Source organism: Bufo gargarizans, chromosome 2 (assembly GCF_014858855.1).
Source record: "Bufo gargarizans isolate SCDJY-AF-19 chromosome 2, ASM1485885v1, whole genome shotgun sequence".
In the NCBI taxonomy this organism is placed as follows: domain Eukaryota; kingdom Metazoa; phylum Chordata; class Amphibia; order Anura; family Bufonidae; genus Bufo; species Bufo gargarizans.
This window is the reverse complement of record NC_058081.1, coordinates 443,404,767-443,432,533: the sequence shown is the minus strand read 5'-3', so window position 1 is coordinate 443,432,533 and position 27,767 is coordinate 443,404,767. Positions and strand designations below refer to the sequence as shown.

General features: G+C 42.8%; 1 protein-coding gene across 5 annotated transcripts in view; it reads right to left on the bottom strand.

Annotated features, from left to right (window-relative positions):
* Nucleotides 1–27,268, bottom strand: part of PCDH1 (protocadherin 1) — a 184,228-nt gene extending 156,960 nt beyond the window's left edge. For 4 of the 5 annotated variants that reach the window (XM_044280960.1, XM_044280967.1, XM_044280968.1 and 1 more), the window contains exon 1: nt 26,983–27,268. In XM_044280960.1, the coding sequence (XP_044136895.1) occupies nt 26,983–27,022 (40 nt within the window). In that variant the 5' untranslated portion in view covers nt 27,023–27,268. Of the gene's footprint in view, nt 1–24,689; nt 24,733–26,982 lie in introns of those variants that run through there. The other variant, XM_044280963.1, reaches the window with a different exon arrangement.
* Between the last annotated feature and the right edge of the window lie 499 nt (nt 27,269–27,767).

Below are 27,767 nucleotides of genomic sequence, written 5' to 3'. Positions count from 1 at the left end.
AACGTGATGCCTGCTAAGTGCAGGTGTAGATTTTGTGAACCAAAAAGGACTTTCCTCCTCCACAAAACTGACAAATTGAATAACAAAGTCCCCCTGCAACAGAAACTAATCTGTAAATCTGGGCTGTAGACAACTTTCTATGTGAATGAGCATACAAGGATTACAGAGTCCTGACACAGTATTCTACTTTTTTGTTTTTAAGTATAACACTATAGAAAATGCACCCTGTGCACTCTGAGCCCATTTAGCTTGTTGTTCCTGAAGCATCTGAGAAGATAGGTTTTATTTCAGAAAAAAAAATTGGCCTTGAACGACTCCACATTAACAATGCAGATTACACAGAACTGTGCAGGTGTGATAATCATATGGATAATTACATAAAATAGGATCTCTCTCAGGGCGGTCCTTGGAGACACATCACAACAACCTCAGTGATGAGACCTACATGGAGATGTGCATGACTTTAAAGATCCTGTCTTACACGCAGCATGTTCCCTCCCAAGACCCTTAAATTATGACATGTCTGGATGATTCTATAGATAGCAAAACCATAAAAAGGGTTAAAAATAGAATTTTTCATTTCAGCAAGACTGGAAAGACTCCTCATTACTACTTCACTCCCACACTCTGCTGCTGGCAAAGTATTCTGTAAGGGATGAGCAATGGCATTAACTCCTCCCCATACTGTGGAGGAGATCGCTGCATTTACGTGCAGTGGTCTCTTTCACTGACCAGCAGAAACACTTACTTCCCAACAATCGCCTGCTAAATTGTCCCATGTAAAAAGGGACTAGTAGTCTTCTACTGAACTGCTAAGAGTTATCTCCCAGGTGAAGAGTACCATCTCACTAGCACCACCTTCTGGAAGTCACTATTCCCTTCAAATCAGAGTCTGACTTTTTAACAAGTTTTGGAACATGACAAGAGAAAATAGCCATCCGTAGACAGCTGTTTGTTTTTTTTTGGGGGGGGGGGGGGCTTGCCCCTCACCAATAGGGAGTAGGATTTTGGCTGGCTGAGGCAGGGTGCTGGCTCTCCTTAAATGGGCCAGCTGTGTATGGAGACTTATTGGCAATGCTCCAGGGTTTAAAAAAAAAAAATAAAAATTAAAAAAAAAAATTAAAAAAAAAAATGCAAAGAGGCATCTCCTAGGGAAATAGAACCACCTCACTAGCACTACCTTCTGGAAGTCTAAACAGCTGTCTACAGGTGGATATTTGGCTTGGCTGTTTTTTCCCTCGTTATGCTCAAAGACTTGTTAAAAAGTCGGACTTTGACTCCTAGGCTCTAGCTAGATGGTTCTCTCCCCCTAGAAGATATTTGTTTGCATATTTTCTCCACATGAAGCATTGCCCATAAGGCTCCTTACTAAAGTGCAAAATAGGAGTTGTACTACAGTATTAACACAGTTATAGGCAGATATTGGGCAAGATTTGCACTAACAATGTATAGATAGCAGCAATGATGGAGTACTCCTTCCCTCTTTCTGCAGAACCAATTTTTTTTTTTTTACCTTGATTGCCCAATGCAAATGCACAAAACAATTATTCATTGCTACACAATAAAGACCTTCACAAGGGCCCCTACAATCCATACCAAGGTAAATTTTTAATGGTGTTTCTTCCATTACCAATTTGTGAAATGTGTTGTTCATTATTTCTTTATAGAAGAGCTAAAAATAAAAATTAAAAAAAGAAAAGTGCTGAAAAACACAGGTGAGGGAAAAAAAACAATCCACCCCAAAAAAAGGCGTAAAAACATCTTGGTCACTAACTGAAATAACATACTTGAATGTACGGAGCGGTAAAAAGTATTAGAAAAGGACAAAGACAGGAAGTCTATACAATCAGACTGAAATGGTCTCTGGGTCCTTAATGGTCCTATTGTATGCACACAAGCATGTTCTGTTAGGGTCACATCAGCCTTTTACCTTCCCACACTACCTCTTCTCCTCAAACATCTCTTCACTCTAAATATCAACAGACCTTTCTACTCTTAAAAATAATGAGTCTGTCATCCTGAACTTTGCTGCACTTAATCAAAAGGACCTTTCATTCTGTAACTACCTGCTTCTGACAAGTACGTTCTATAGTCCTCAGAGAGCGAGAAGAACAGGACGTTTTGTGTGAGGAGAGATGGATTAAGGAGCTTCCCTCAGGGTCATGTAATTTAATGGGACAGAAGGGTTTCTCCAGTCACCTACTGTCCAACCAAAGAAGGCAATCAAGTAGGCGCTCTGGCAAATATTTGAGGGCATGCAGACAAGGATATCAAGGCATAATGAAATGAAAGTTAAAGTGGATACCTAGATAAGAAAGTTACAGTAAAAATACTGTATATTACGCACATTAATATTGTATTGATGAGGGTCTCTTTCTTCAAAAGGTCACAAAGCCCCAAAGAATTACCACTAAATAGTCTCTGGTGTAATATTACAAAAAGTCTAGCCTGGCGTTTTTCCCCATTAAGGCTACCGACACACGTTGTGGATTATATGGAAAGACGGCAGTATCATACAGTACCAGAAAAGTGTAGGAGATATGGAAATCCACAACACCAACTCTTTGTGTGGTTCTTTTGGGCAGATTTCACCTTTTTCAATGCAAGGGTGAGATCTGCGACTAAACTACATCAAATCTGCAACAAAAACTTGGTCTTTGGCGCAGAAATCCACATGGAAATCTGTGTGGATTTTCAGTAGTAGTACTAAGGCACATTAAATCTAACCACTGGAAAAACTAATTGGTAGGCGGCCCTTAAAACGGTCCGTCATCGGGCAGTCTTATTGAGACTGAGACGGGGAGGAGAATCAAGCAGTCATTTTATGTCTGCACTTAAGAAGCATGACTCATTGGTTCACGTGTCCTGTAATGTGCCGGCGTGTTATTAGCTGGTTGACTTGCCAGACGAGGGCTAATGTACCAGTCATAGCGGAAATTAGATCAATAAAAGCTAAATAATCATTAATGATATTACAATGCAGTCATCTTCATTTGTGACCTCAGAAGAGATACAATATAGCTCTTCATTTGAAGTCTATGGAAAAGAGTGACAATGTTAACAGAAAAGGTAAACTGCATTTCCAATATGGAATCGTAAAAATAAATAAAAAACACTATTAGGGGTCAACAGGTTCTATTTTTTGCAGCACAGACAGATTACAGATCCATTCAAGTTGAATGGGTCTGCATCCGCCTGCACCAGCTACAAAGACTTTGTCCGTGCATTGGGGACTGCAAATTGCGGTCTCCAATGCATGGAACGGGCGGCACACGTTCATGTGGCAGAGCCCTTCAAGGGGTTTTCGAAGAGTTTAATCATCGTGGTCTAGCCTCTGTAGAAGTCATCAATATCTCAGTGGGGTCAGACACCTGGCATCCAACCAGACTACTGGTGAGTGCTGAAGTCTCTTCCTAGGCCAGTGACATGTTAAAAATTGATCACATGGCCTAGGCCCAGTACAGTTTCATTCAAGTTAGGGCTCAGACGGCCGTATGCTGTCTGCAAAAATGCGGATCTGTTTTTTTTTTGCGGATTAGATGCTGTCCCATACATTGCTATGGGGCCCTTTTTTTCATTGCACAGCAGTGAAAATCAGGACATGGACCTATTGAAGTCTATGGATCAGTATAATAAAAAAATAAAAATAAAAAAAAAATAAAAAAAATGCAATCAGTTTTTATTTTTGTTTTTTTGCAGACATATTGAACTGTCCGCAAAAAAAGTATCCACATTTTTGCAGACAGCATATGGCAGTCTCAATAAGCCCTTAGTGGGCCTAGGCTGCAATACCAAGCACAGCACTGCAGCCTCTTCAGACAGCTGATCGATGGGTGTGCCAGGTGTTGGACCCCCCACAAGTATTAAACTCTCAGAAAACCCTTCCAAACCTGGAAATTATATTACGCTGTTATAATGGTAATGTGAGGTTTAAAAAGGAGGCTATCCAACACTATGAACAGACCTTACAGAGTGGTGCCCCCCCACCCACCTGGTCCCCACCATTGCGTTCAGCCTCCACAGCCAGCTCTTTTTCTTGCCATGTTGAAATCAACATGGCAAGTTGACAGCGGAACGCGTGGGCACACAAGCATGATCACCACTGCGGGTCGGCCGCTCTATGAGCTCTTCTGGCAAACCCCTCTAACTTTATTTTACTTAGAAATTCGGCAGCACTTGACATCATTCTACACCATCTCTGATGTTGCCGGGCACTGCCAAAGGATGCTACAAGCCTCATAAATTAGATGCAGTCTCCGCCAGTCTGTGCTCCAATCCCTAACTGGAGTAGATTTCAATTGTTATTTATGCCAGGAAACTGGCATAAGTTTTAGTGAATTTTCCGAGACCAATGGCCTCGCCCCTCCCCATTTAGAAAGTCATAATAAATGAGCCCCTTCTCCCCGGTGGGGCTTACAATCAGTCTGCCTCTTGAATGTGGGAGGAAACCAGAGTACCCGAAGGAAACCCACACAAACATGAGAAGATACAAACTCCACGTAGACATTGTCCCAGCGCTGCAAGGCACCAGTGCTAACCACTGAGTCAACGTGCTACTTTAAATGTCAAATCCTGAAAATCTCCAAACAAACATATTTGTATACATTTGTGTAAGGAGGTACAAGAAGAAAAACATTTTAATTAGCTTAAACTACGGGGGGGGGGGGGCTATAGAAAAAGTGTAGGGTGGGCCTCGCCTGTGACCTCAAAGTATTGTTCTTCACGTAAAATAGTGTGAATAGCTGTGCGATTAAAGCACAGAGCATGAACAAGGAGCATAAGCAATGATTTGAATATGAAGTAACAAAAAGCCCAAGTCATTCACTTTCAATAATTGGTGGGGCATGTAGCATTTCATTAAGAATAAAAGAGGTGTGAAATCTGGTGAGGTTTGTGAATGGTGTGAACCCCCAGGGGCTCCATTCACAATGGCTAATGTAATGTACATATTTTGCAAAGCTTAGAGACTGGAAGGACCCACAACACACAGCTCCATGGGAAGGGGTCAATATGTAGAAGACCCTGCCGGGCAACTTAGTATTACAATGCGGTAGAGGGAATGAGGAACATCAATGGAAATTAGGCCAATTGTTTAACTAGTGTAAAGTCCATTGCAGGCATAATGATATTGTAATCCCCTATTAAGACTGCAGTTCTAGCACAGATGCTAGAATTAAGTTGTCCATACACTTTCCATAACTGCCGGCCGAATGATTGTTCCTATTTTAACAAACTCCCCATACACGTTGGCTGAGCTGGTATGCATTTTCAATGGGGAAAGAGGAATAAACTGTAGCCAACCTAGTCAATGCAACATGTCCAATCTTTTCTTCCCCATGACCTTTGCCAACTGAATATTGGTTTCAGACACAGATGATCGGTGTTTTTGATCAATATAAAAGGCCCCCTACACATTAGGATATTGTCAGCATCAGCCTACAATCTAGTGTGCATGGATGTCCCTGACAGATTATGTCATTGGGACAGTTAAAGGACAGGGCATTCTGGATTTTAGTGCCCAATTGCTTTGCTAGGAGACGTGCCAGAACAACGGCTTTCTCGGGGGGGGGGGGGGCAGGAGAGCGTTCATCTGACAGCAAATGATTGACGGGCACCTTAAAAAGGGTTTTATGCTTTTTGAACAGCTGATCGGTGAGGAGGTAGACCCGTCAATCCAATACTGAGGATAGGTCATGAATATTGGAAACTGGAAAACCCCTTCATATCTAATGGGTATGGCAGACCAAGTTGCTTTATACAGTTATACACAGTCCAAAATCTTAAAAAATAAAATAATGATTGGACAGCATGGTGGCTCAGTGGTTAGCACTAGTGCCTTGAGCTGGAGTCCTAGGTTCAACATCTGTATGAAGTTTGTATGTTCTCCCTGTGTTTGAATGAGTTTCCTCTGGGTTCCCCGGTTTAGATTGTGAGGCCCATAGGGGACTAATGTATGTAAAAGCGCTGCGGAATATAGCAGCATTAAATAAATGACCCGTCTTTCCAATGGTCTCTACTATTTTAGTTACTGACAAATTAGATTTGGTGTACACCCCAGTTGCAAATTGTCACCGATTTTCCTTTCAGGCCCATGATATTTTAATGGCACCATTGGTATCCTATGACGGATCCAACAGTGCATCATAAAGACAAATTGGTACAAAATGATATCCAGATTAAAAACAGCACTACTAATAGATCCTGGTTGGACAGTCCATGGGGTGGCGTCGCCAGCAGTGTCAGACCCTAGCCCAGCCCAGCCCAGCAGGACCTTGTAGACAGGAAGTATGAAGAGAATACTGCAGCACTCAACGTCTTCAATGCAAGTTCTGAGTTTTATTCACCAAAAGTCCGACGTTTCGACTACAATGAGTCTCTCAAGCAGAAACTTTTGGTGAAGAAAACTCAGAACTTGTACTGAAGACATCGAGTGCTGCAGCATTCTCCTCAGAGAAAAGAAACGGATGGTACACTTCTCTTCAAGTAGGGCTGTGTAGACACTTGTGGGATTCACCAGCACCAGGAGGGGGGTCCCCCATTCCAATTTTTGTTTGGCACCTACTCTCCACTATAAATGGCCACATAAGAGCCTACGACTGTTGAGGTAACTAGAGTAACCCCCAGCTTTACTTTAGGATATAGTTGCGGCTACTTATTTCCTATGCTTGAAAACCTTTTCCAGCATTTGCGGCTATAAACTCATTATTGCATTCTCTAAATATAGTGGAAAAATAACCCTGGCTGGAACTTTTTCTATCACAGTAACGGTAATCTAGAGAGGCATTTGCAGTCTGCACCCAGCAGAGGTAACAGTGTCATTGTAACAGATGTGGTACATGCTTTTGTTCATATCAAGTCACGTCTCCAGTCAAAATGGCCAATCTGCCCAATTTATCTCCCGTAAAAGCAATGTTCCCCAGCCGGCAGATGTATGGGATTTAGCTCTCGATTCCTGCTGTTTTGTGAATATCACAATTTCTCCTGATCTCAGGTGCTACAAATTACAGTGGGAAGTCTCCAGGGTTCCTAGAGATCATTGTTCTGAAACACTGCTCGAAAAAGCAAGGGATACGTAAAATAAGGAGGAATTTTGCACAATGTGCAAGAGATTATATTTTATAGCCAAAAACCATAAACTGGCCTGTTATCCTTCTGAGGGGGATATGGGAAACAACGGCCAAGCCTGTACAAGAAGCGATTTTTTTTGGGTTAGGGTAAAAAGGTGAAGTCTCAGCACAGTAGAGCCAGGCGTCAGTCTATACATCATGTCGCAGCAAGAAGTACATAGGCTCCGGATTCATTCTGCATGGCTGTGTCACTGTGTATGAACTTCTTTCTTGAAGATGGAACGGCAACGCTCCAGAGGCCTTGTGAGCACAGGAGAGATGGAGCTGATGGGGCATTTGATCAAGTGGTTTTGCACTTCAGCCAGTCACTTCGGCACGCCTGACTTCCTGATGCATTGCTCCCTCTATGCAACCAAACCCCATTCATTCTTAAGTCTCTATATACAATCAAGATTTACTGCCAAGTGCAGTCAACACAAGAGGGAAAGAGAAAAATACTACAACATCTAGCTAACCATGGTAAGAATTAGCAAGTTTACCCTTTGTAAAGCCGCGTCATCTATAGCTGAATGTATACAAAGTAAAATAATAAAATAGTGTTTAAACATTATTGAAGTAAAAATATCACTTCAGACCTTGCTGATATTTCCATGTCCATTTGACATGTGTGGTTTGGGGGGGGGGGGGGGGGGGGTACAAAACTAATACTTTTTCATCTGTAGAGTTGTCTGTGTCCAGTTTTTACCCTCTGTATTCCATGGTCACCGCTCTGCTGAAAATTACCTTCTCACCCCCTATAAGATGCGCTTTTTCCCCCATAACTTTTTTTGGGGGGGAAAGGTCAGTGCATCTTATAGGGCAAATACTAACGAGCGCTTCCATTATGGATTTGTTCATTAGTACAGCAAGACCGGGGAGATGTGAATACAGCTCTCCCTGTGCTGGGTCTATACTCACCACTCCCTGGTCTTCTCCTATGCCACATGCTGTGCAAAGCATGAGGATGTAGGCATACACGGACATCATGCAGTGCGATATAGAGTCACTACACAGTGCAGCAAGAAGATCGCTGGATCTCAGGAGTGGCGAGCCGATTTTTATTTATTTTATGGCTGATCCGAGGTCCAGTTATCATTTGGGGCCTGATCTGAGGTCTGTTTGTGGGTCTGATTAACATCAGGATCATCTGAGGTCTTTCGGGGGGGGGGGGGGGAGAGCGGTCTAAGGTGTAAATCAACATTGAGGGTCTTATCTGACATCTGATTAATATTAGAGATCTGATGTTTTTTGTTTTTTTTTTCCTTAAAATTTCCTCCTCTAAAATCTAGGTGCGTAGCGGGTGAAAGATACAGTAATTTCAAGAGCATCTCCTACAAGTCTGACCAGGTCAATAAATCAGTGTTAGGATGTTAGATGTCTGAGAAAAATAGCCCCCCAAAAAAATGTAAAAAAAGTGTGAGACTAGCTTTAAGGTTGTACAATTTCTCTATACTTGTGTAGGCATCTTCCAGATAGTCCAAATACATGTGAAATACCAGAATCTTTACATGTGTAAATAAAAATTATGTTGGGCTAGTGGAGATAGGGATTGAAAGAGCAGATGCACTGCATGTACCCTTTTTGTGCTATAAAAGCATAAAATACACGTCCTCTTACTTTTTCAGGGGCAGATCAAGGTATCTAAAAATAAGATAGGTCTTATCTGTTCTTCAGCTCTCTGGTCTCTACATAAATGTTATACAAGAAGCCTGCTATGCTACTGCAAAGAAATATTATCCTAGCAGGAATTCAGCTTTGTTTGAGAGAGGTTTGGAGACATTTCAATAGAGTTTTTCAGTGAACACCTTTTCCCAATGAACCAGGTAGAAAATTTGAGCAGATCTGAAGCCAGTCATACAAAAGACTTGATTATTACAGTACAATAAATGGCAGAACATTTGGGTAAAGGGCCAGCTCTCATAGCACAGACTGGCATAAAAGCCAAAGCGAAGGGGTCAAAACCTACAATGCACATAATAAAGCTAATTAACAGGATTTAGGAGTGAATGTTGTTTTCTTTTCAAATAACATCCACAGATTACATTGTCCAGGCAGCCACGTGACTCAGTCCCTTTTACCGCAAATAAAAACGCCAAGCCTGAGGAGCAATTCAAGATGTCAACATGACAGGTTCATGATAAAAACTGAAAAACAGACTGGTTATGTAGCCAAGCCTTGGTTTTCAAAGATGGTTCGATGGCAATTCATCAATTCTTAGTAACAGAAATTTGCAGAATCATCTACTATGTAGATTTTTTTTTTATATGTTTTAGGCATTAGCATTTTTACAGCAAAGATACACAAGAAGAACTATGGAGCTTTACGGGTACATGTGAAAACTTTAACAGGGACTTATTTTTACAATATGGTCTAGTCACAGGGTTTCAAACCCAAAGACCATAAAATAGTCAACACTGTTTTAATCAAAGAGGTTGCCTGTTGTGCACTTTTCAGGAACTGCCACAGTCCATTGTGGCTCTATTGTCCTCCAGACAACCAAACTAGAAGAGATTATGCTATATTGTAGGGATAAGAGGGTAGACCACAACAGAAACTGTTAAAAAGGTTGTCAAGTATGAAACAAGACAGCGTACAGTGACAACTTTCTAATATCCCAAGTGCTGCCCAGTGTTACCAGTACTGATCCTTTAGTAGAACTACCAGGTTGAGTCCTAAAGTGAAAAAAATAAAAAATTAATTATTCTCACCTAACTGTTAATGAGCTACTACTGTCCGTGTCCCCACGGCACATCCATACTTCTGTACACACCTATTCAGAAGCCAAAGGCGGCCTGTAACTCGAATCCTTAATATCTTAGTCCTGCCTCAAATAAAAAACACAAGGTAAAGTAGCTTTAATATATACCTTCTGAGTATTTTATATAGGGGGAGGGAGGCCTCCCACCAAGAAAGAACACAAGCTTTACTTGTGCCAAATATCTTGGACTACCGCCCATCAGACAAGTTAATGTTCTAAGTGTAATTTAGCAGAACACCCCAGCCAGCTACTTTTGTAGATAAGTTTTCAGCCTGACCAAAGTCCACTTTAAATCAGTCACAGCAGTCTACCTCAAAGTATGTGGTCACAACACTATCCAGAGGATTTAGAACGGCTTTGGGAGATTTTAAGCAAAATATCCTTGGATAAAACTTGTAGCAGAGTTCTCGGAGTGACCTTTGTTGTAAAAGTGTACTCTAGTACAGAGACAGACTTAGGCATTCCTAAATTTCTATGGGGTTGTCAAGTAGAGGAGGATTTTTTTTTTTTTTACTATAATGTTTTATTTCTCCATTTCATGTTTCCACAACAGCTGATCCAGTTCATAGTATGGTAGCCAGAAATAACCAGGAAATGTCTTTGTAGTTCCCTTTACGGCAGTGATCCTCACCCAGTTGTGAACAGCAGGTGGTCCTTCCGTACATGCAGTGCAACACAGGCAGATTTCACATGAGCAAGTTTTCTATTTGGATGCGTTCTGTTTTGCAAATGGACAGCATCCATACCAATTCTTGACCCATTCATTTCGATTGGTATATGCACATGAGAATAGTTTCACCTCATATAACTAATGAAATGAATAGGTCAGGATTAACTCCTGATGCTGTCCATTCGCAAAACGGAATGCATCCAGACAGAAAACTCAATTGTGGGAAATTAGACGTACAATGCTTAATAATGTTCCGGCAGTGCAAGCGCCGATGGATGAGAACGCATCCATTGGTGCTTGTTTGCACTAGACGGATTACAAGGCTGATGCAACCTGAATGTGAAGAATGACTACTACAGTTGTTCCTCCCACATCAAGTTCTGTTAATTATCAGCAGCACATCCGATTACACAGCAAGATATGCTGCCGACAGCCATTAGCTGTTCATTTATATGGGCCAATTATTGGGAATGAGCGTTCAAATGAAACTGGCCAGAAATCTAGTGGTTACATGGAGTAAAGTTAATTTAGGCTACAGTCACCCATAGCGGATATGCCACAGACTTGACATTGCAGATTTCATGAGGAAAATCTGTAGCATTGTAACATACCATCAGATGAGATTTTAAGAACTCGCATGAATGCAAGGGTGTAAGCAAGATTTACTAGTGTTATTGAATGTAGAGTGTTAATTGCCATCTATAAATGTGTTTGGACAGTAGATGGCAGCAAAGGACTAATCTACATTGAAGTTTACTATGGAGAAAATTCTTATATACATTTACCTTGCAAAGTCAAAATACCGATAATTCAGGGGCAGGCTAGGACTCTGAGAAGGGTTATGGTGAACTGTAATTGCAGTTTTGAGACTACACTTGGCAAATCACTTGCTGCATCACACTCTCCCAGGAAAGGGAGCAGTTCCAATGCTGAGCAGAAAGGGGAGAGAGTCTGAAATGCTGAGGATGTCAGGAAGGACTTGCTGTGGAGCTTGGAAGAGGAATTTTGGTTTACAGTGGATTCCGAGTACAACCCAGAGAGAAGATTCACTGCAACGAATCCGGGAAGCACGTAGCTGTACGGTCCAGTTCTGGAGTGGACCAGTGGAATCAAGGAAAGTACCAAGAACTTAGCAAAGTACCCAAGGAACTGTAAGTGCAGCTCTGCCGCGTCACACCTCATTGTACTGCACCAGTGACAATACTTAGGGTGCACCCCAAAGACAAAGCTTGCTCAGGAATATTCAGGCGCAGCCAGGCTGCTTTATGGACTGTGGGGGGGAATATTTAGCAATAGCTAGTTTAGCGTTAGGCAGTATTACTGTTTAATTTATGCTCTGTTATCCTGTTTATATATGGCTAGCCACTTATCCATTACTACTGTTCAGTAAACGTTACTGCTGGCTAAGAAACGGTGTCTGTGGCATAGTGTACCCTCTGTACCTGTGGACGTAACCCTCGGTCTTCTTTCATTTGGCGCTGCAAGCAGGGTACATTGATCGCCATGCAGAACCCAACCAGTTCCATGGCGTTTTCACCCCTCCTGCCGTGAGAGTAGCTCCGACTATGAGTTTGCCTGCAGAAGCAGTGTTGAACCAGCTAGTGCGGTTTGACGGCCAAAATATGCTGTTAGAAGACTGGGCCGCACATCTTAAAAGCACCCTCAGGTTGTACAATTTGGCTCCAAATCTATAATCAGATGTGGCGCTGAATGCCCTTGAAGGGGTTTGCTAGACGCACAGTTATTCTTCATCCAGAAGAGGAAAGGAAGACACTGGATGCTATATTCGATACTAGAGTCTATTTACGGAGAAATGTCCTGTACTGGCACCCTTCGGTCCAGATTATTCACTCGCTTCCAGTGTGAAGATAAGACGATTCCCCAGTTTGCCCTGTATCAGCTGAGTGAGTTCGTCCTGCGGAGAGCAAGAAAGAGGCAGTGAGGAAGTGGCTGCAACCTAAGATGCTTTGAGAAGTGAAAGCATTCCTAGGATTGGCTGGGTATTATCGAAGATTTATAAAAGGCTTTGTGAAGATTGCCGGACTAAACGAACTCGAGAGGGACCACCCAGGGTCTGAAGACAACTCATCATGGGGACTGCCTCAGCAGCAAGCATTTGACGAGTTAAAGAAAGCCCAGATTAGTGCCCCCATCCTGGCATATGCTCAGCATGACAGACCATTCACACTGTACACAGATGGCTCACCTGCAGAATGCGAACCGGGGCGCTTTGGAACAGAAATGGATGGCAAGGCCGGCGAAGTTTGATTATACCATCAAATACAGTGCCGGTAAGGACAATGCAAATGCGGATGCACTGTCCTGAGTCACCGGGGAAGTCCCAGCAGGTGAGGTGGACAAGGACTGAGATACTCGATCTTGGCAGAGTGCCTGAGCAGTCACCCGTGGCCAGTTCAAGTGGGGTGGCCACCGTTAACACGGTGTTGCAAGGGAACACTGAAGAATAGTGCAAGATGATGATCCTGACTTGAATATCAAACATTGGGTGAAGACTGGCCTATGGCCCAAGATAGAACAGAAAAGTCACTTGTCCTCAGATGGATGGAAGCTGCAGCAGTGGGATCGGCTACGAATCCGAAATGAAATCATGCACCGGATGGTGTTTCTACCTACTGATCATGAAGAAAGGTGGCAAATAGTAATACCCAAAGTTGTCTTCGAGGGACATGAAAAGGGTGCCCACCTTGGAGCTGAGAAAACATACAAGTGGATACAGAGATCCGTATATTGTTCGCAGTTTGTGAAACGTCAAGCGTTTCCGGAAGGCCCAGTCTACGATGTCCAAAGGGAAGACTCTGATAGGCAGACTCGAATAATACACAGTAACATGCTCAGACCTTGTCTCTCAGTCGCCCCACGACAGATAATTCTGGAGATGCTCAGAAGAGAATCGAAGCCTGTGAGTCCAAGGGATGTAGAGTGGTGGCTGATCCCTACACTGTGTGTACAGACTGACTTGGAATGGCCCAGCCAGATCCATGACTTGAATCCAATCTGAGTATTAGTTTAAGGTTGTGCTCACTTATGCAACCATATTTATCTTTGTTTAATTTTTTTACATCACAAACCTGTAAACATTTTATATCCACTGTATATGCCTAGTGACTAATCCATTACTACTGTTCAGCAAACTTTACTGCTGGGTAAGAACTGTTGTCTGTGTGGCATTGTGTACCCTTTGTACCTATGGACCTAACCCTCAGTCATCTTTCATCCACACGCCACAAAACAAAACCTGCAGTACAGATTTGAAACCCACAGCATATCAATTTATGCAGCAAATCTCCCCTGTGGATTTCATCCTTTCCAATGAAGAGGGTGAAATCCACAGCCATATCCATGAATAAAAAATAAAATAAAAAGTAAGTAATACATATGGTTTTGTAGTGGAGCTGCAGTATTTTTTTTTATTGCTGTCCCATAAAATTATCTCTAGCAAGTTTTAAGGTTGGGAAAATCAGAATGTGAGCACCACTGAAGACAAGCACCACAAATGCCCATTGTTGATCTACTGTACTGTAGTCACAATGCGATGACTATAGTGCAGTAGAACCGCAGTGAGATGGTTATTCAGAGCATAAGCCATTAGGATGCTGTGAATTCACTTTATAGGAGCAGTTTTTTTTCGGAAAAGAATAGACGTTCCAGAATATACACAGCTAGTATCAGTGTTTTGCAGAAAATAGACATTTCTCATTTTTCATAGGACAGGATGTTCCAGAATATACACGGCTGGTATCAGTGTTTTGCGGTTGTGTGCATGAGGCCTTAGGCAGTGAAAATGGACTAGACAGGCTTAAACTGTGCCAGATTTATCATCGTGGCTGATGCAGGATAATAAGTCAGGCGTACCTGTAAACTCTACACCACCGCAGTATTTGTTGGCTTATTTCACTCCATAAAGTGCGCCAAATTTTTAAGCACTTTGGGGAACATCAATCAAGATGGGCATATTGTATGTCAGTCCTGATTCCCTCTGTGCTGCTTGAGGATGGATTTATGTAGAGCTGCACGCTTCTCATATATTTGGCACATCTTCCGGCTGTGCGACACTTAAATCTACACCAGCCTCCTATCTGCTACAGAGTTAGGTCTTTCTTCATGCCAGAAAACTGGCAAGAAGATAAATGTGGTGGGCCTGCGGTGCCTCCCCCTCCCTTCTGAAACTGGTCTGAAGAGGGAAGTGTTGCACATTTTGCTGCACAAATCGTGTGCGACAAAACGTGCAACCTAGTTACACCACAAAAGTAGCGTAAATAGGTTAGTAAATGTCCCACTTTTCTGGTGCACAAGATCACATTTTAAAGCCATGCCCTTTCCCATTAGGAGGCATAAAGGTGTCAAAACAAGTAATAAATAGGGTTTGAGGCATGTACGCCTGCTTTGTAGCACACACTGCACCAGAATTCTGGCACATTTGTTAGTAATAATTCTGCCCCAATGTGAACACAGCCAGAAGTCTAAAGAGAAATGGCTTCTACAATGAGACCACTGGAAATACTCAAATACTTCTCGACCAACATCCAGAACCGCACAGCCTTTCAACTGTCAAAATGGACCAGGGCACAGGTAATTTTTGATGACAGGTAGAGGAATAGTGCATCTGGCTGACAGCGCTGACCTTTGGCAATGCAGTCAGCGCTTCTGAACTTTCTTAGAAAAGGCCAACAGGGAAGTTGGTTCTGCTTCCCATCAATTCTTTTGTATTCTTGCCAATCTTCAATCTCTACTTAACTTATATCTAGGGATGAGCAAACTTCTGTTTTCAAGTTTGGCGTACAAGGTTCGGATTATCCAAGAATTCAGTTACGGATTACGCCATCACGGACTACAAGTTACGGTCCGCGGGAGTGAAATCTATAACGGAATTCTTAGATCACCCGAACCTTGTACGCCGAAATTGTAAAACAGAAGTTCGCTCATCCCTACTTGTACCATTTTAGGAAAACTTAATGGAGCCAGAACATCTAACCCTCAATGGTTTGACAGTCGTGTACCGATTCAGGCATAAATGTTGGCTTTTGGCCAGACAAATACCACTACATCTTCAGATCCCATCGCACCAATGGAAATCTGGTAGTGTCTAGCTATGCTGGATACGGTGAACTCCGATAGTCTGCATCTATGTGAATGCACTCTTTGCTGGCAGTTGCATATTTCTATCTATGGAAATAATGGATGTTTGACCAAGCACGCTTATGGGGAAGTTGGGAAAAATAACAGTACGATGAATAAGCACAAGACTTTGGTCTGAGGATTTGTGCCAAGCACCAACACCAGTCTCACAATGATTGTAACTGACAAACAACCCCGACATTTTGTGACTTTTGACCAACACACCAATTTAACTTGCTTATCTGGCCAACACAAAGGGCCATCTGTATGTTGAAGACTGAAGATCTAGCTGACTGATCTATGGGCAGCCTAAAAGAAATGACTAAAGAATGACTAGTTTAGAAAATAATTTAGGCTACTGTCACACTAGCGTTTTTTGCTGGATCCATCATGGATCATCAAAAACGATTCGGTCACAATACAACCGCCTGCATCCGTCATGAACAGATCCAATTGTATCATCTCTAAAATAGCCATGACTAATCCCTCATGAACACCACTGATCCGTCCCCATTGACTTACATTGTGTGTAAGGACGGATCTGTCTTGCTCCGCACCACATCTCAGACAGAAAAACGCTGCAAAAACACACCACACATTACAAGTGTATTCTGAGCATGGACCCCTAGCGAACACCATCAACTTGCTGGGGGAAGAGAGAGGCAACAAAGAATGCCTCTCTGGAGGACATGACAAGTATTACACAGACCATTGATTTAAATGGAAATTGTGTAATCCTGTATTTCCTCTATAGGGGAATATTACAACTGATCAGCTATGCCCACATTAATTCATGGGACTAATGGCACTCTTATCAATGCTCCATAGCGATTTCCAACCAGTTCTAAAAAATAAACTCACTGCTCCTTCAGATATGTAGGCGGATTACAAGGGAACCAATTTGCTAACAGCAGCTTTAATACATAATGGAAGCAAGACTTCACTCAACACACAAGATTAACCCATTTTAACAAAAAAAAAAAAATTCACACACAATCTCCATTCCAATTAATAATAATGTAGAAGTAACAAATCAAAAATAACTATTGTGTAAGCTTTTTTTCAGCCACCTTCTATTGATATTTTGGGTCCTACATTATTAAGGAGAACACCGCTCCTGCTAGACAGGAGGCACAATCCGGAGGGAGTATAACACAACTGGGCGTCTACATGAGCAGCACAATATACTGATGCCTGTCAATAGCCATAAGCCATATAGGCATTCAAACAAAGCCAGACTCCGCTCCCGGTATTAGCACTTATCAGAAGTTTACTCAACAGAGGATTACATTCTTGGGAAATAACTGACGCCTGCTGAATAGCATGTAATGGACGTGTGAGGGTGAAAGGTCTGATCTTCAGTACATGATAATAAAACCGGGGGTCACTGACTGGGATTCCAGGATCAGTCACCACTCACCTTCAAGCTGGACTGTCTCAACTGCGTTCATTCCAGGAGTCACAAGTCCACCTTGAAACCTCTCCAGGAAGGAGGACTATGACCATTGTAACAGTCTATCCATTGTCTACAGGCCCATTACTAGATAAGAACAAGGCTAAGAAAAACAAGAAGGTCCCAGAAGTTGCAGACAGGCCGAGACAACTGAGAAGGAATTTTTATGTTTTGTTGCTCCTGAACCACCTCTTTAAGGCTACTTTCACACTCGCATTTGGTGCGGATCAGTCATTGACGGATGCATTCATATAATACAGCCGTCTGCATCCGTTCAGAAGAGATACATTTGTATTATCTTTAACATAGCCAAGATGGATCCCTCTTGAACAACAGTTTCTATTGTGCCAGATTGTGTCATAGAAAACGGATCCGTCTCCATTGACTTACATGGTTTGGCTCAGTTTCGTCAGACGGAAATGGAGCGGAATGGAGACTGAACTGATGCATTCTGAGCAGATCCTTTTCCATTCAGAATGCAAACTGATCCGTTTTGGACCGCTTGTGAGAGCCCTGAATGGATCTCAAACTGAAAGTCAAAACGCCAGTGTGAAAGTAGCCTTAGGCTAGGTCTACACGACGACATTTGTCGCACGACATATAGGGCACAACTACACTGCAACATTTTCACCAACGTAGCGCAACAATTTTTATAATGGTAGTCTATGGTGTCGCACTGCAACGCGACAGACTCAAAAGGGTAAAACATTCGCAAACTTGAGAATTCAGACTTATTTGCACACAAAAAAAAAAAAGTTTGCGCAAATAACATTTTTTATGCTGCCCTCAAAAAAAAAAAAAAAAAAAAAAAAAAAAAAAAAGCAGTGGTGAGGGTGTGGAAACGCTGAACTTTAGAAGTCTCCCCCAGAATGTTGGGTCATTGTCAGAGGATTCCTGTGAGGACAATGAAGTAGTTCATTTTATGTCCAAAATAAAGTCATCAAGTGCTGGATGACGATCTACCACTACGAGTCGGGTACTGAGGAGGTTCTGCAACTACAAGTTAGACAGTTCAGTAACACAATTCAACTGTAGACAGAAGATTAAAAGAGGTTGTGTCACTTCAGCAAATGACCTTTTCCATGTAGACCGTTAATAGAAGCCATTTGCCGGCTTGATTTGTTTTTCCATCACATTATACACTGCAGTCTGCTCGTATCCAGGGGTTATGACCACCCTGCAATCCATCAGTGGTGGCCATGCTTGCACACTATAGGAAAAGGCACCAGTCTCTCTGGTGACAGGGACAGTGCAAGCACAGCCACTGCTGCTGGATGGCAGGGTGGTCATAACACCTGGAAACGAGCAGTGTTATGGCCAGTCAAGGTCAAGGATACGTTATACAGCAGCTATTACTACGGCAAAGAATTTTTCAAGACAGTAATTTACATTATAAAAAAGGAAGGTAGAAGCACAAAAATCAGGAAGCCATATAAATACAACACCAGAAAATAAAATGGTTAGTTGTCCTTTTATTCAGCAGAGATGGCCGTGCTTGCACACACACTATAGAAAAAAACGCATCAGCCTCTATGGTGACAAGGACTGCGGGCGTGCGCACAGGCCACCACTTTTTCCCCACAACCACCGCTACTAGATTATGGGGTGGCCATAACCCTTGGGTACGATCAGTGTATAATGTAAATGAATGACACCAGCAAAGGAGGCAATATGGACAAATCACAATACATTAGTAAGTGCCTACTAATGATAAATGCTGAAGCGAGACAACCCCTTTAAGTGTAGCCATCTAATAGAGCTAGCTGTGTTTAGTCTTTACACCATCCTTCGCTGCGGTCATCACTAAAGGTTATAGCAACAAGAGTTAAAAACCAGCAATTGAAGGTTTCATTTTCAATTGGAAGCACGTACGTAAAAATTTTATAGCCGCTGACCGCAACCAATGTCTTCCAACACCTTCTAAAAATACTATGTTAAGGAAGTATAAGTATTGATCATTACAGATATAGAAGAAAAAAAAATAATATCAAATCGTAAAATTGGTCCAGACATTTTACAGCCGAAAAAAAAATAAAAAAAAAATTGCTTTTCACATCAACTGTTTAAAAAGAGAAATAGTCAAACAACCGGTTTTAGGGGGAATCGGGGTTGGCTAAATCCATCATGGACAATCTGGAAGCATCCATAGATATTAGACTTGTTGGCCAGTCCTACCAAAAATCTGCGGATTCGGCAGACCTACATCTGATGCGTATGGCTGGTCGAGGACACATTATACTACGTGCAGCAGCTATTTCTACAGAAAAGAATTTCATATTATAAAGAGGAAGGTAGGGGCAGAAATAAATCCATAAGAAACCATATAAAAACACAAGAAAATAAATGGTTACTTCCACACCGTAATGCAGCATACAGAACTGTGGTTTCTGACGAAGACGGGTTAACCACTTTGATGCCAATATGTTGACAGGCTCTCCACCTAGCGTCAAAGCAAGGCTCTGTTTCTATGGTAACATCTTAGAAAGTCTCTATCGCTGTATAGCCCCAGAGACCACTGTTTTGCAGTGACCAGCTTCTATACGCTCCTGATCAATACGCCATGGTCTCCTACTTCCCTGTGAACGTATATACCTGGATATTGGTCACAGACTAGCTACATTTGTACATACGCCACTCTGTGGTATATACGGTATTAACTAATGCAGTCAAGTCAAAGAGGTCGCTGTGGGAAAGGTGCCACCACATAGCCATAGCGGAAGGCAAAGGGCCTTTTTAAGTGGAGACAAAAAGCAACCAACATGCCCACCAAACCAATTCAGGTTATCAAAGGGTTTCTGGTTGCAGATATGGAAGACATATACAGCCAACATTAAAATTAGATCTACTGGAGAAGCAAGTAATAGATACAAGGATCATTCTGCGTTTTATTTTTTGGACCGTGGAAAGACAAGCCTACAAATAAAGGGGTACATGGATGTGAGCACATCACCATTTAGTTTTCTGTTCTTCTGACGGATCCTGTATTTTAAGCATCCATTACACTCAGTTATGCACATTTTGCATCCATTTTAGCAATTTCAGCCTGCGATCTGTTATTTTAGACGGGGGTGGGGGGAGTCCTACAAAGTATTTTTCCCCCTCTAAAATAAGGGATCCAAGATGGAAATGGCTAAAAAGTGCATCACGGATGCTTAAAATACAGGATCTGTTTTTTTGGATTATTTTTCTGCTCTTCTGAGAGATAAGAACAGAAAACTAAACTGATGTGAATCCGGCCTTACATGTGTGACATGCTTCATTGTTCAAGGTGTTCAATACAACTCATTCATTAGGAAGGTTGTGGTGGGGTGGGGGCTTTCATTGCTTCAACAACATATAACAAACCATATCACATGAATAGGTATGGTCATTATGCCAGCAGAAACATAACTGTAGACATTTATTTCTCCAAATCCATAATCTCAACTCTTCAAATTCCATTGTCTAGGATTAGCACCCATCAACTCTTTCTTCCCACTAAAGCCACATCATTCAATGGCAGGAAACAATGGCAACTGTGAGTAATAACGTACAATAAACATGCTGAATGGATGAACTTAAGAGCCAACACGCCAAGTACTCAAACCATGTCAAGCAATATACTGTAGGCTGCAGTCGCTTCACATAGTATCCAACATGTTCTACACTAAAAGCTCATACGACTGTCAACATGTTCCTTTTAAAATAAGGAAAAATATGAAATACATTACAACCAAGCCCACAGTAAAGTCTATCAAAGCCTCAAAAGGATTATAACCTCTGAAACTTCAGCTAAATATACAAAAAAAAAAAAAAAACCCACACACAAAGATCGAAAGTCCATGATATCCATAACTCATTCCAATTTTACAGGCATTCATTAAAGTGTTAAAATAGCCTTTTAGTTACACCTGACACTTCAAGCACATCGGCTGCCTAAAGGCATCTCCTGTTCTGAGGCATCAACATAGGTGCCTCAGCACAAGAGATCCTGGTTTGATTGCAGGTCACAGCTTGTACATACATGGGGTCGGTTAGCAAGCAAAAATATAACGTGTATTCCACAGACTAGAAATATGGTCAACACAGAGGTTGGGAGGTAGAAAAGCCGAACAATCATAATGAAGCTCGACACAAATGACCTACAAAACGCTTATTTTCCAAATCAATATTAGCATTTTTTTCAGTGTGCACAATCTAAATTGGGAGGAACATCCAACAAATTATGAGCAGAATTGACCAGTTGGAAGCTTTATCTTATCTTGGACACATGAGACTAACCAACGATTTGTAAAGACACTTATGGGGGAAAACAGAAGGTGATGAAGGACAACAAGATCCAGAGATGATACTTCAGAAATCATGGACATGCCAAAAGGAAGGAAAAAAAAAAAAAAAAAAAAGAAGTCTTTAAACCCAAAAGAGAAGACAAGGTGTTTGAAGAAATACAATTCACATGGTCACCAGGAGTCAAAAGTAATTTGTAAAGCTTTGGAGCCAAGTCAAGTCTAGGCGCCAAAGGGAACTCACCAGAACATATATAGTTCTTGAACATTACACCAAACTAAGTCCAGAAGATAAATCTACAAACTCAAATCTAATTTGCTCAACAATTATGATGCCCCAAAAAGTGAAATATTTAAAGGTTTGGTTACACAATTAGGATTTTCTTCCTTTGGGTAAAACATAGAAAACGCGATAAAAACCCCGTCAACCTATTTGTTATTAAAAAAAAACAAAAAAAAAAAAAAACACGACATTACAAATGTGAGGCGTTTCACCGAGCCAATCTCAGATAACATTTGTTTCAGTGATAGATTCTTGACAACTTGTCTCCGGAAAGGGTCTTCAGCTGTGGACTTTATCATCAAACAGTTGAAGATGTCACGTCAGTGTAAGACCACCTAATAGCCAGCCCATCTGTTATTTAGGACAGCCATACCTTTTGGTCCGGCAGGGAGTCATTGTCCTTGGGAAAACAGGAAGAATTGATTTGTACTAACCCGACACATTTGCACAGTGTGCTGTGGTAAATTCGACACCTCCTAGAGAACACCCAACCGACTAGTATAGGGCATGAGCGTCTGCTGCATTTACTATGACGCCATTGTAGGTTCCTTATTATATTACAGAACTGTAATGTATTTTAGAAGATCTATCTCGGTAGCTGTGTTGGCAGAGACTCTACATGTACAACATGAACCTGTCGCTTCTGGGGATAAGAGAGTTAAATCAGCATTCCCCATCGCTTATTCGAAATGCACATTTTATGGGATTTCTCACCTCTCATTTACGTTCAGCTCTCAGCAAACATCTGTTTTTAAAATGGTCAAACGGCTACAGTTTTACAACGCTTGACGTTCATCCCCATAAATGCCGAAAAGGATGTTGTCTGCGTGATCACTCGCAAATGTAATCGGATTGCCAGACAGAACCTGAAAGAATTATTGCATGCTTAATATGCGCCACTAAAAGCGTGTACATTAAACTCGGGGAGAACGGACTGAAAGGATGCGCCTCACTTCATTTACAGGCAAGGAAGGCTTGGAAGACCCAGATTTATATGTATATTATATAGGTGTATGGTATATAGACGAGCCTGCTGCCCACCTGTTCAATGACTCTACACTGCCTCCAGTGGCTGTTAGAGACAATGCAGGATACCCCAACCACAGGCAGAGTGAAAAGGGAAAAAAATAAAAATCTGGTAATTATAAACTCACATGTCACGCAGCGCTGTCTCTGAAACAGCTTTGCTCCATTCCTGTACAAATCTACGGTAGCGAAACGGAAAAATTGAAAATAACTAGGATAAGGAGTTAAAATACCTAATATGACCAAAAACCACAGATTCAAACATTCTGCGGGCTGTTTCATTACAATTTGGATGACAGAGAGAAAGTCGGAGGCTGCTAGAGGGATAGCAAATAAGCATCAGATTACAATGCAAACAGTCATACGACGACGCTAAGCGTCTCACCCAGAGAGGAGCAAAAACTACCAATACTACAAAAGGCTATCGGAGAAATATTTCCAAATGTCAGCCCTTGCGACTGAAAGCATACAGGCGTTGGAAAATACGCGAGGCATAATGCTTAAATGACAGCTCTGAATATATCAGCCGGGTCCTCGGTAACAACACAGCAAGGCACTCTAATATTTCGGATCATGCAGCTGATGAAGATGATGATGATACAGTGTATCTGCCATTGGCTGCGAGTCAGGAGAACAGATACACACGCGATGTATAGGAAAATACGGAACAATACTATATAAAATGGCATAAAACAGCATAGAATGGACTGGACTAGAGAAGCAACCAGGGAGAAAAAAAATAATAAAGGAAATCCATTCATCTCTGGTGCCCTGCTCCCCCCAATCCCATATATTTCTTCATGTAACACAGGAGTACATTTTTACGGGGCTTGCCTCTCCCAGTATATTGAAGGAGCGATCTATAAATCTGTATGATTCAGTAGGGGAGAGTGGAAAAATAAAAAGTCTTCAGCTTCCACACAACTGCATTGTAGGAAGTCAGTTCCTGACATCCATTATAACAGTACATTAACACCGTTCAATTACATACATAATCACGCTTCATTTTTATGAGACTCTCCATACTGTGCCGCTGACTGCCTTCTGGCATCACGCATAGGGAAAAGAAAAAACCCACCCGCAGATCATGAAGACGTGGATGACGAAGGGAAAAAATAAAAAAATAAATTACACAGCTTCAAAGAGCAGCCATCAACGCAGCAGCCGCTCTCATGTTCCAGACGAATACTTATAGATGCCCCTATAGTTTGCATCATAGATACGGCCTGGCCTCGCCGATCTCCACGATATAACCAGCCAAGTCTGCCGCAGATGGACCATCTCACCGGACAGCGAGATGGGTTAAAAGTGGCACGGTTTACTTTAACCCCTTATATATAGTCTCATACCCTGTGGTTCACATTGACACAACAAGTGGTACGTGGTTCTCCATCACCGGTGCTGGCCGAGAGTCATCCCCACTCACGTCAGCAATGTGAAAATGCCTAATTTACCTAAAAACCCAAGCCCGTTATCCCTATGTATGCGGGATGACGGGCGGCATAGTAGATTACGCAGCCATGTATACTATATGGACAGGACCTATATTCCTACAGCATCCTTATAGCAAGTCATCCTCTGGCAGACAGACTACAATTGGCATGTCCCGATCAGCCAGCCTCTCTAATACGGTCTGACTTTTACTGCCGCCGAGCACAAGTAGAAACTGCAAGACGAAAGGACGGGCATTATCCGCCACAATTTGGTCAAGGGCTCCGTCATTCCCCACCCCGAATAAGTGTTATTTGTTCCAGACGCCCATCTAGCTGACTATTAAAAACTAATCCCAACTGCAGCATAAAAAGAGCAAAAAGGCTTACGAATTCTTACGGCGCCTGGATCGGCTTGGTGTTAAGCACCTTAAGTGTTAAATCTGTGTGGTTCATTTAGGGGGAAAAAAGATCTAGTCAAATCAATACTTGCTGCGCTGCGCAGTTCTCTCCTGCATTGTGTTCAGTAAACATCTACATACACAACACAGCCAAATATTACCATCAAAAAGGAATAATAAAACATTCAGTCCTCAGCGCCTGGCACACAGCAAGCCTGATCCTCAGCATCTCATTTCCTAGGACGGGCGCAGGAGATTGGGCGATAGGTAGAGGGGATTGCCAGAGCTACAGCTGAGAGCCAGGCATTCATTAAAACCAAGAGGAACTGTGACACCGTGCCCAGAGAAGATGTATGGTATTGTGTACGTACACAAAAAGGTGTGACCTATGCCACTGACCGCAGCGCCAGCCAACACACCAATCTCTTTCCATGCCCGTGCAATGGAAGAGACGTGCATTTTAAAGGCAACGCGACCCAGCGTCGTGTAGTGCACTCCTCAGCAATACTTGGGGTTAAAGAGCAAAGATTTCCCATAAGCTACACAAAAACGACAAACGCCAAGCACAAAAAAAAAAAAAAAAAAAAAAAGGTGCTGAATAGAACTCAAAGGATCAGCACAAAAAAATGCTACATGACCTATCAGTATAGTAACAGGACTGCAGTTATAATGGGATAAGAGGTGCCCATTCCTGCAGTAAGCCGGGGATTGACCCCATTAGGCTTTTATTGCCCTAATCCAATAACATTTCTCAATATGCCTAGATTAACCCTTAAGGGTTGGCTGAACAAGTGCAAGAAGCCAGGCTCCATTTAAAAAAAAAAACGAACTACTGCTGCACTTTTTTTATGGGAGGTGGAGGGAGCGCTGCCGCTCACTGTCCATAGACATTCAGTGACCCTTTAATTCACAGGTTTGTGCCATGTCCACATATTCATTACCTTTTATAGATCGGATGCCTTCTCTTAAGTGCCAAGTCATAGGAACGGTTTATTACAGCCGGACTGGCTTATTTTAATGGCGTTCGCTGATTAAATAAGTCTCTTGGCCAAGATGACGGTGGGGAACTCAAGGATTGTTTTAAATACCGAGAGAAAGGCATAAAACATCTGATATTACACAGCAGCTTGTCCGTGAAACGGATAGTGCCGAAGAGGAGGAGGGGGGGGGGGGGGGGATATAAAAAAGAAAAAAAGAAAAGAAAAAAAAAAGTTGCCTTGCCATCAGAAGGGTGAAATATGGATAGTGGTGGGCTTTCACTTCTACATAGCGAGGGGAATAGATTGCGTATACATATTCCAGGGTCCCACTCAGGCGAGCCCAGCTGGATCAGTGCTCATAGGACACCTGCAGGCTTCTCTGTAAAGTATCTGGTAATGAATGTGAAGCTGGGTTCTCCACCACCAGGAGTGAGGAGCTCAGGCAGGATAACGCTCTACATCCCGGCTATATACACGTAGTGAGCCCCCGCACCCACCATTATACATCCTGCCCGTCTATAGACCTTCCATTGACTGACAAGCATTCTCTCTATACTGACACGCTCCGCTATTTCTACTCCTACCTAGAAGCCCACAGGTTTCTCCATAACACATTGCTATATGGAGATCTATAGGCAACGGTTAGCTTCCCTATAGGTTTCTCCCCAGAGTGTCCACAAGGACCCCCTTCCTTCAGCGCTTCCTTACTGCTAGGACATGCATGTTGAGCAACAGCATGCTTAGCTTCAGCCGCATCTACATGGAGTTTGTATGTTCTCCTCCTCACCATGCCATACTGATAGATACATTGGCTTTCTATGAAACTGACCCTAGTTGACAAGGAGTATGAGATTCCTCCAACTGGGACTGATGAATGAACGCAATCTGTGCGTTCTCACTCCACGATTCCCATTACTTGCCAGGGAGTAGTCTACTTTCCGGATTCCTCGGTCCTGGGAATCTCCATACACAGGTGCACTAAATCCCCTATCTTCTAGGTCTAGGGAGATGGGTTCTGAGCACAGCAAAGCTCTGCAGGCTTTAAGGAACAGGGCTTCCCCCATCACTGATCCTCAAGTCTGGATCACCCTGGACAGCAGGGAAAGGGTTACACACCAGTAAGTAATCAGCTCTGAGGCTTGCCCATCTCCACTTGGATTTCCTAGGGTTCTATGTCAGGAGCATCACTTTCACCCATCCATGGAAGCGGCTTCCATCCACATCTCACTCCATTTTTGAGGGGCATCTACCCCAGCTTTTGCTCTACATGGTTGAACGCACACCCCACCCGAGTCTCATGGGGTTGACGCCCTAGAACAGCTTAGGGTTCTTCTGCTGGGTAACATCTCCCCTCACATTAGATCATCTCCATTTAAAAGGGGGAGGCATCAGCGCCCATCCACCATAAAAACACATGTTGGGGTTCCTGAAGCCATGCCAACTCAATGAGTAAGGGTTCCTGGGGGCTCCTTACCTGGCACCCAGCCTCCTCCACCTTCTTTCCGACTCCTCATCGCTGCTCTTCCCAGGTCTCTGTCACATCCACACGGGCAAGTCCAGGAGAAAGGAGCGCTGGAAACCACAGCCGCCCTCCCAGTAACGGGGTGAGAAGTTGGGGGTAGTAGTCCCGCAGATGGACGCAGCGGTAGCGCAGCTCCGTCCCGGTGTGTGTCTGGACGCGTATGAGCGGAGAGCTCTCCTCTCTCCTCCACTGTCTCTATACTGGGGGAGGAGCGCCGATTCTTATCACCGCCAGCACTCAGCATCCAGCCCTGTGTCTCTCCAATGCAAAGCTGCTGCTCCTGTGTGCTTGTTGCATGCCTCAACTCTCCAAATGGGGAGGGGGAGCAGCTCCTCCCCCTCCCCCTCCTTCACTACTTTGTTGGAGGGGGGGCAGACAGACTGTGATTCTCAGAGAAGAAAAATAAAAATCACTCATTGCAATATTTAAGGGTGTGATCTCATAGACAGATGGTTATGGGTTACCATTCACACAGGGTGATGTACTGCAGCGATATTATGTGTGGTGAGTTTATTGGGGAGTCACGTAGGATAATTTGTGGTAGACGATCAAATGTGAGTAAATCTGGTCAGGGTGTGTATACAGGCAGCCAGACGGTCCCCCCATGTTGGATCTTCACACAGGGTTGTGGATTTTCCGCTGCGGAATTGTAGGCGAAAAATCTGCAGCGTATTACAGCACCGGGAAACCGGCCGAGATTTTACAAGACCTCATTCACATGCCGGAGTGGAATTCAC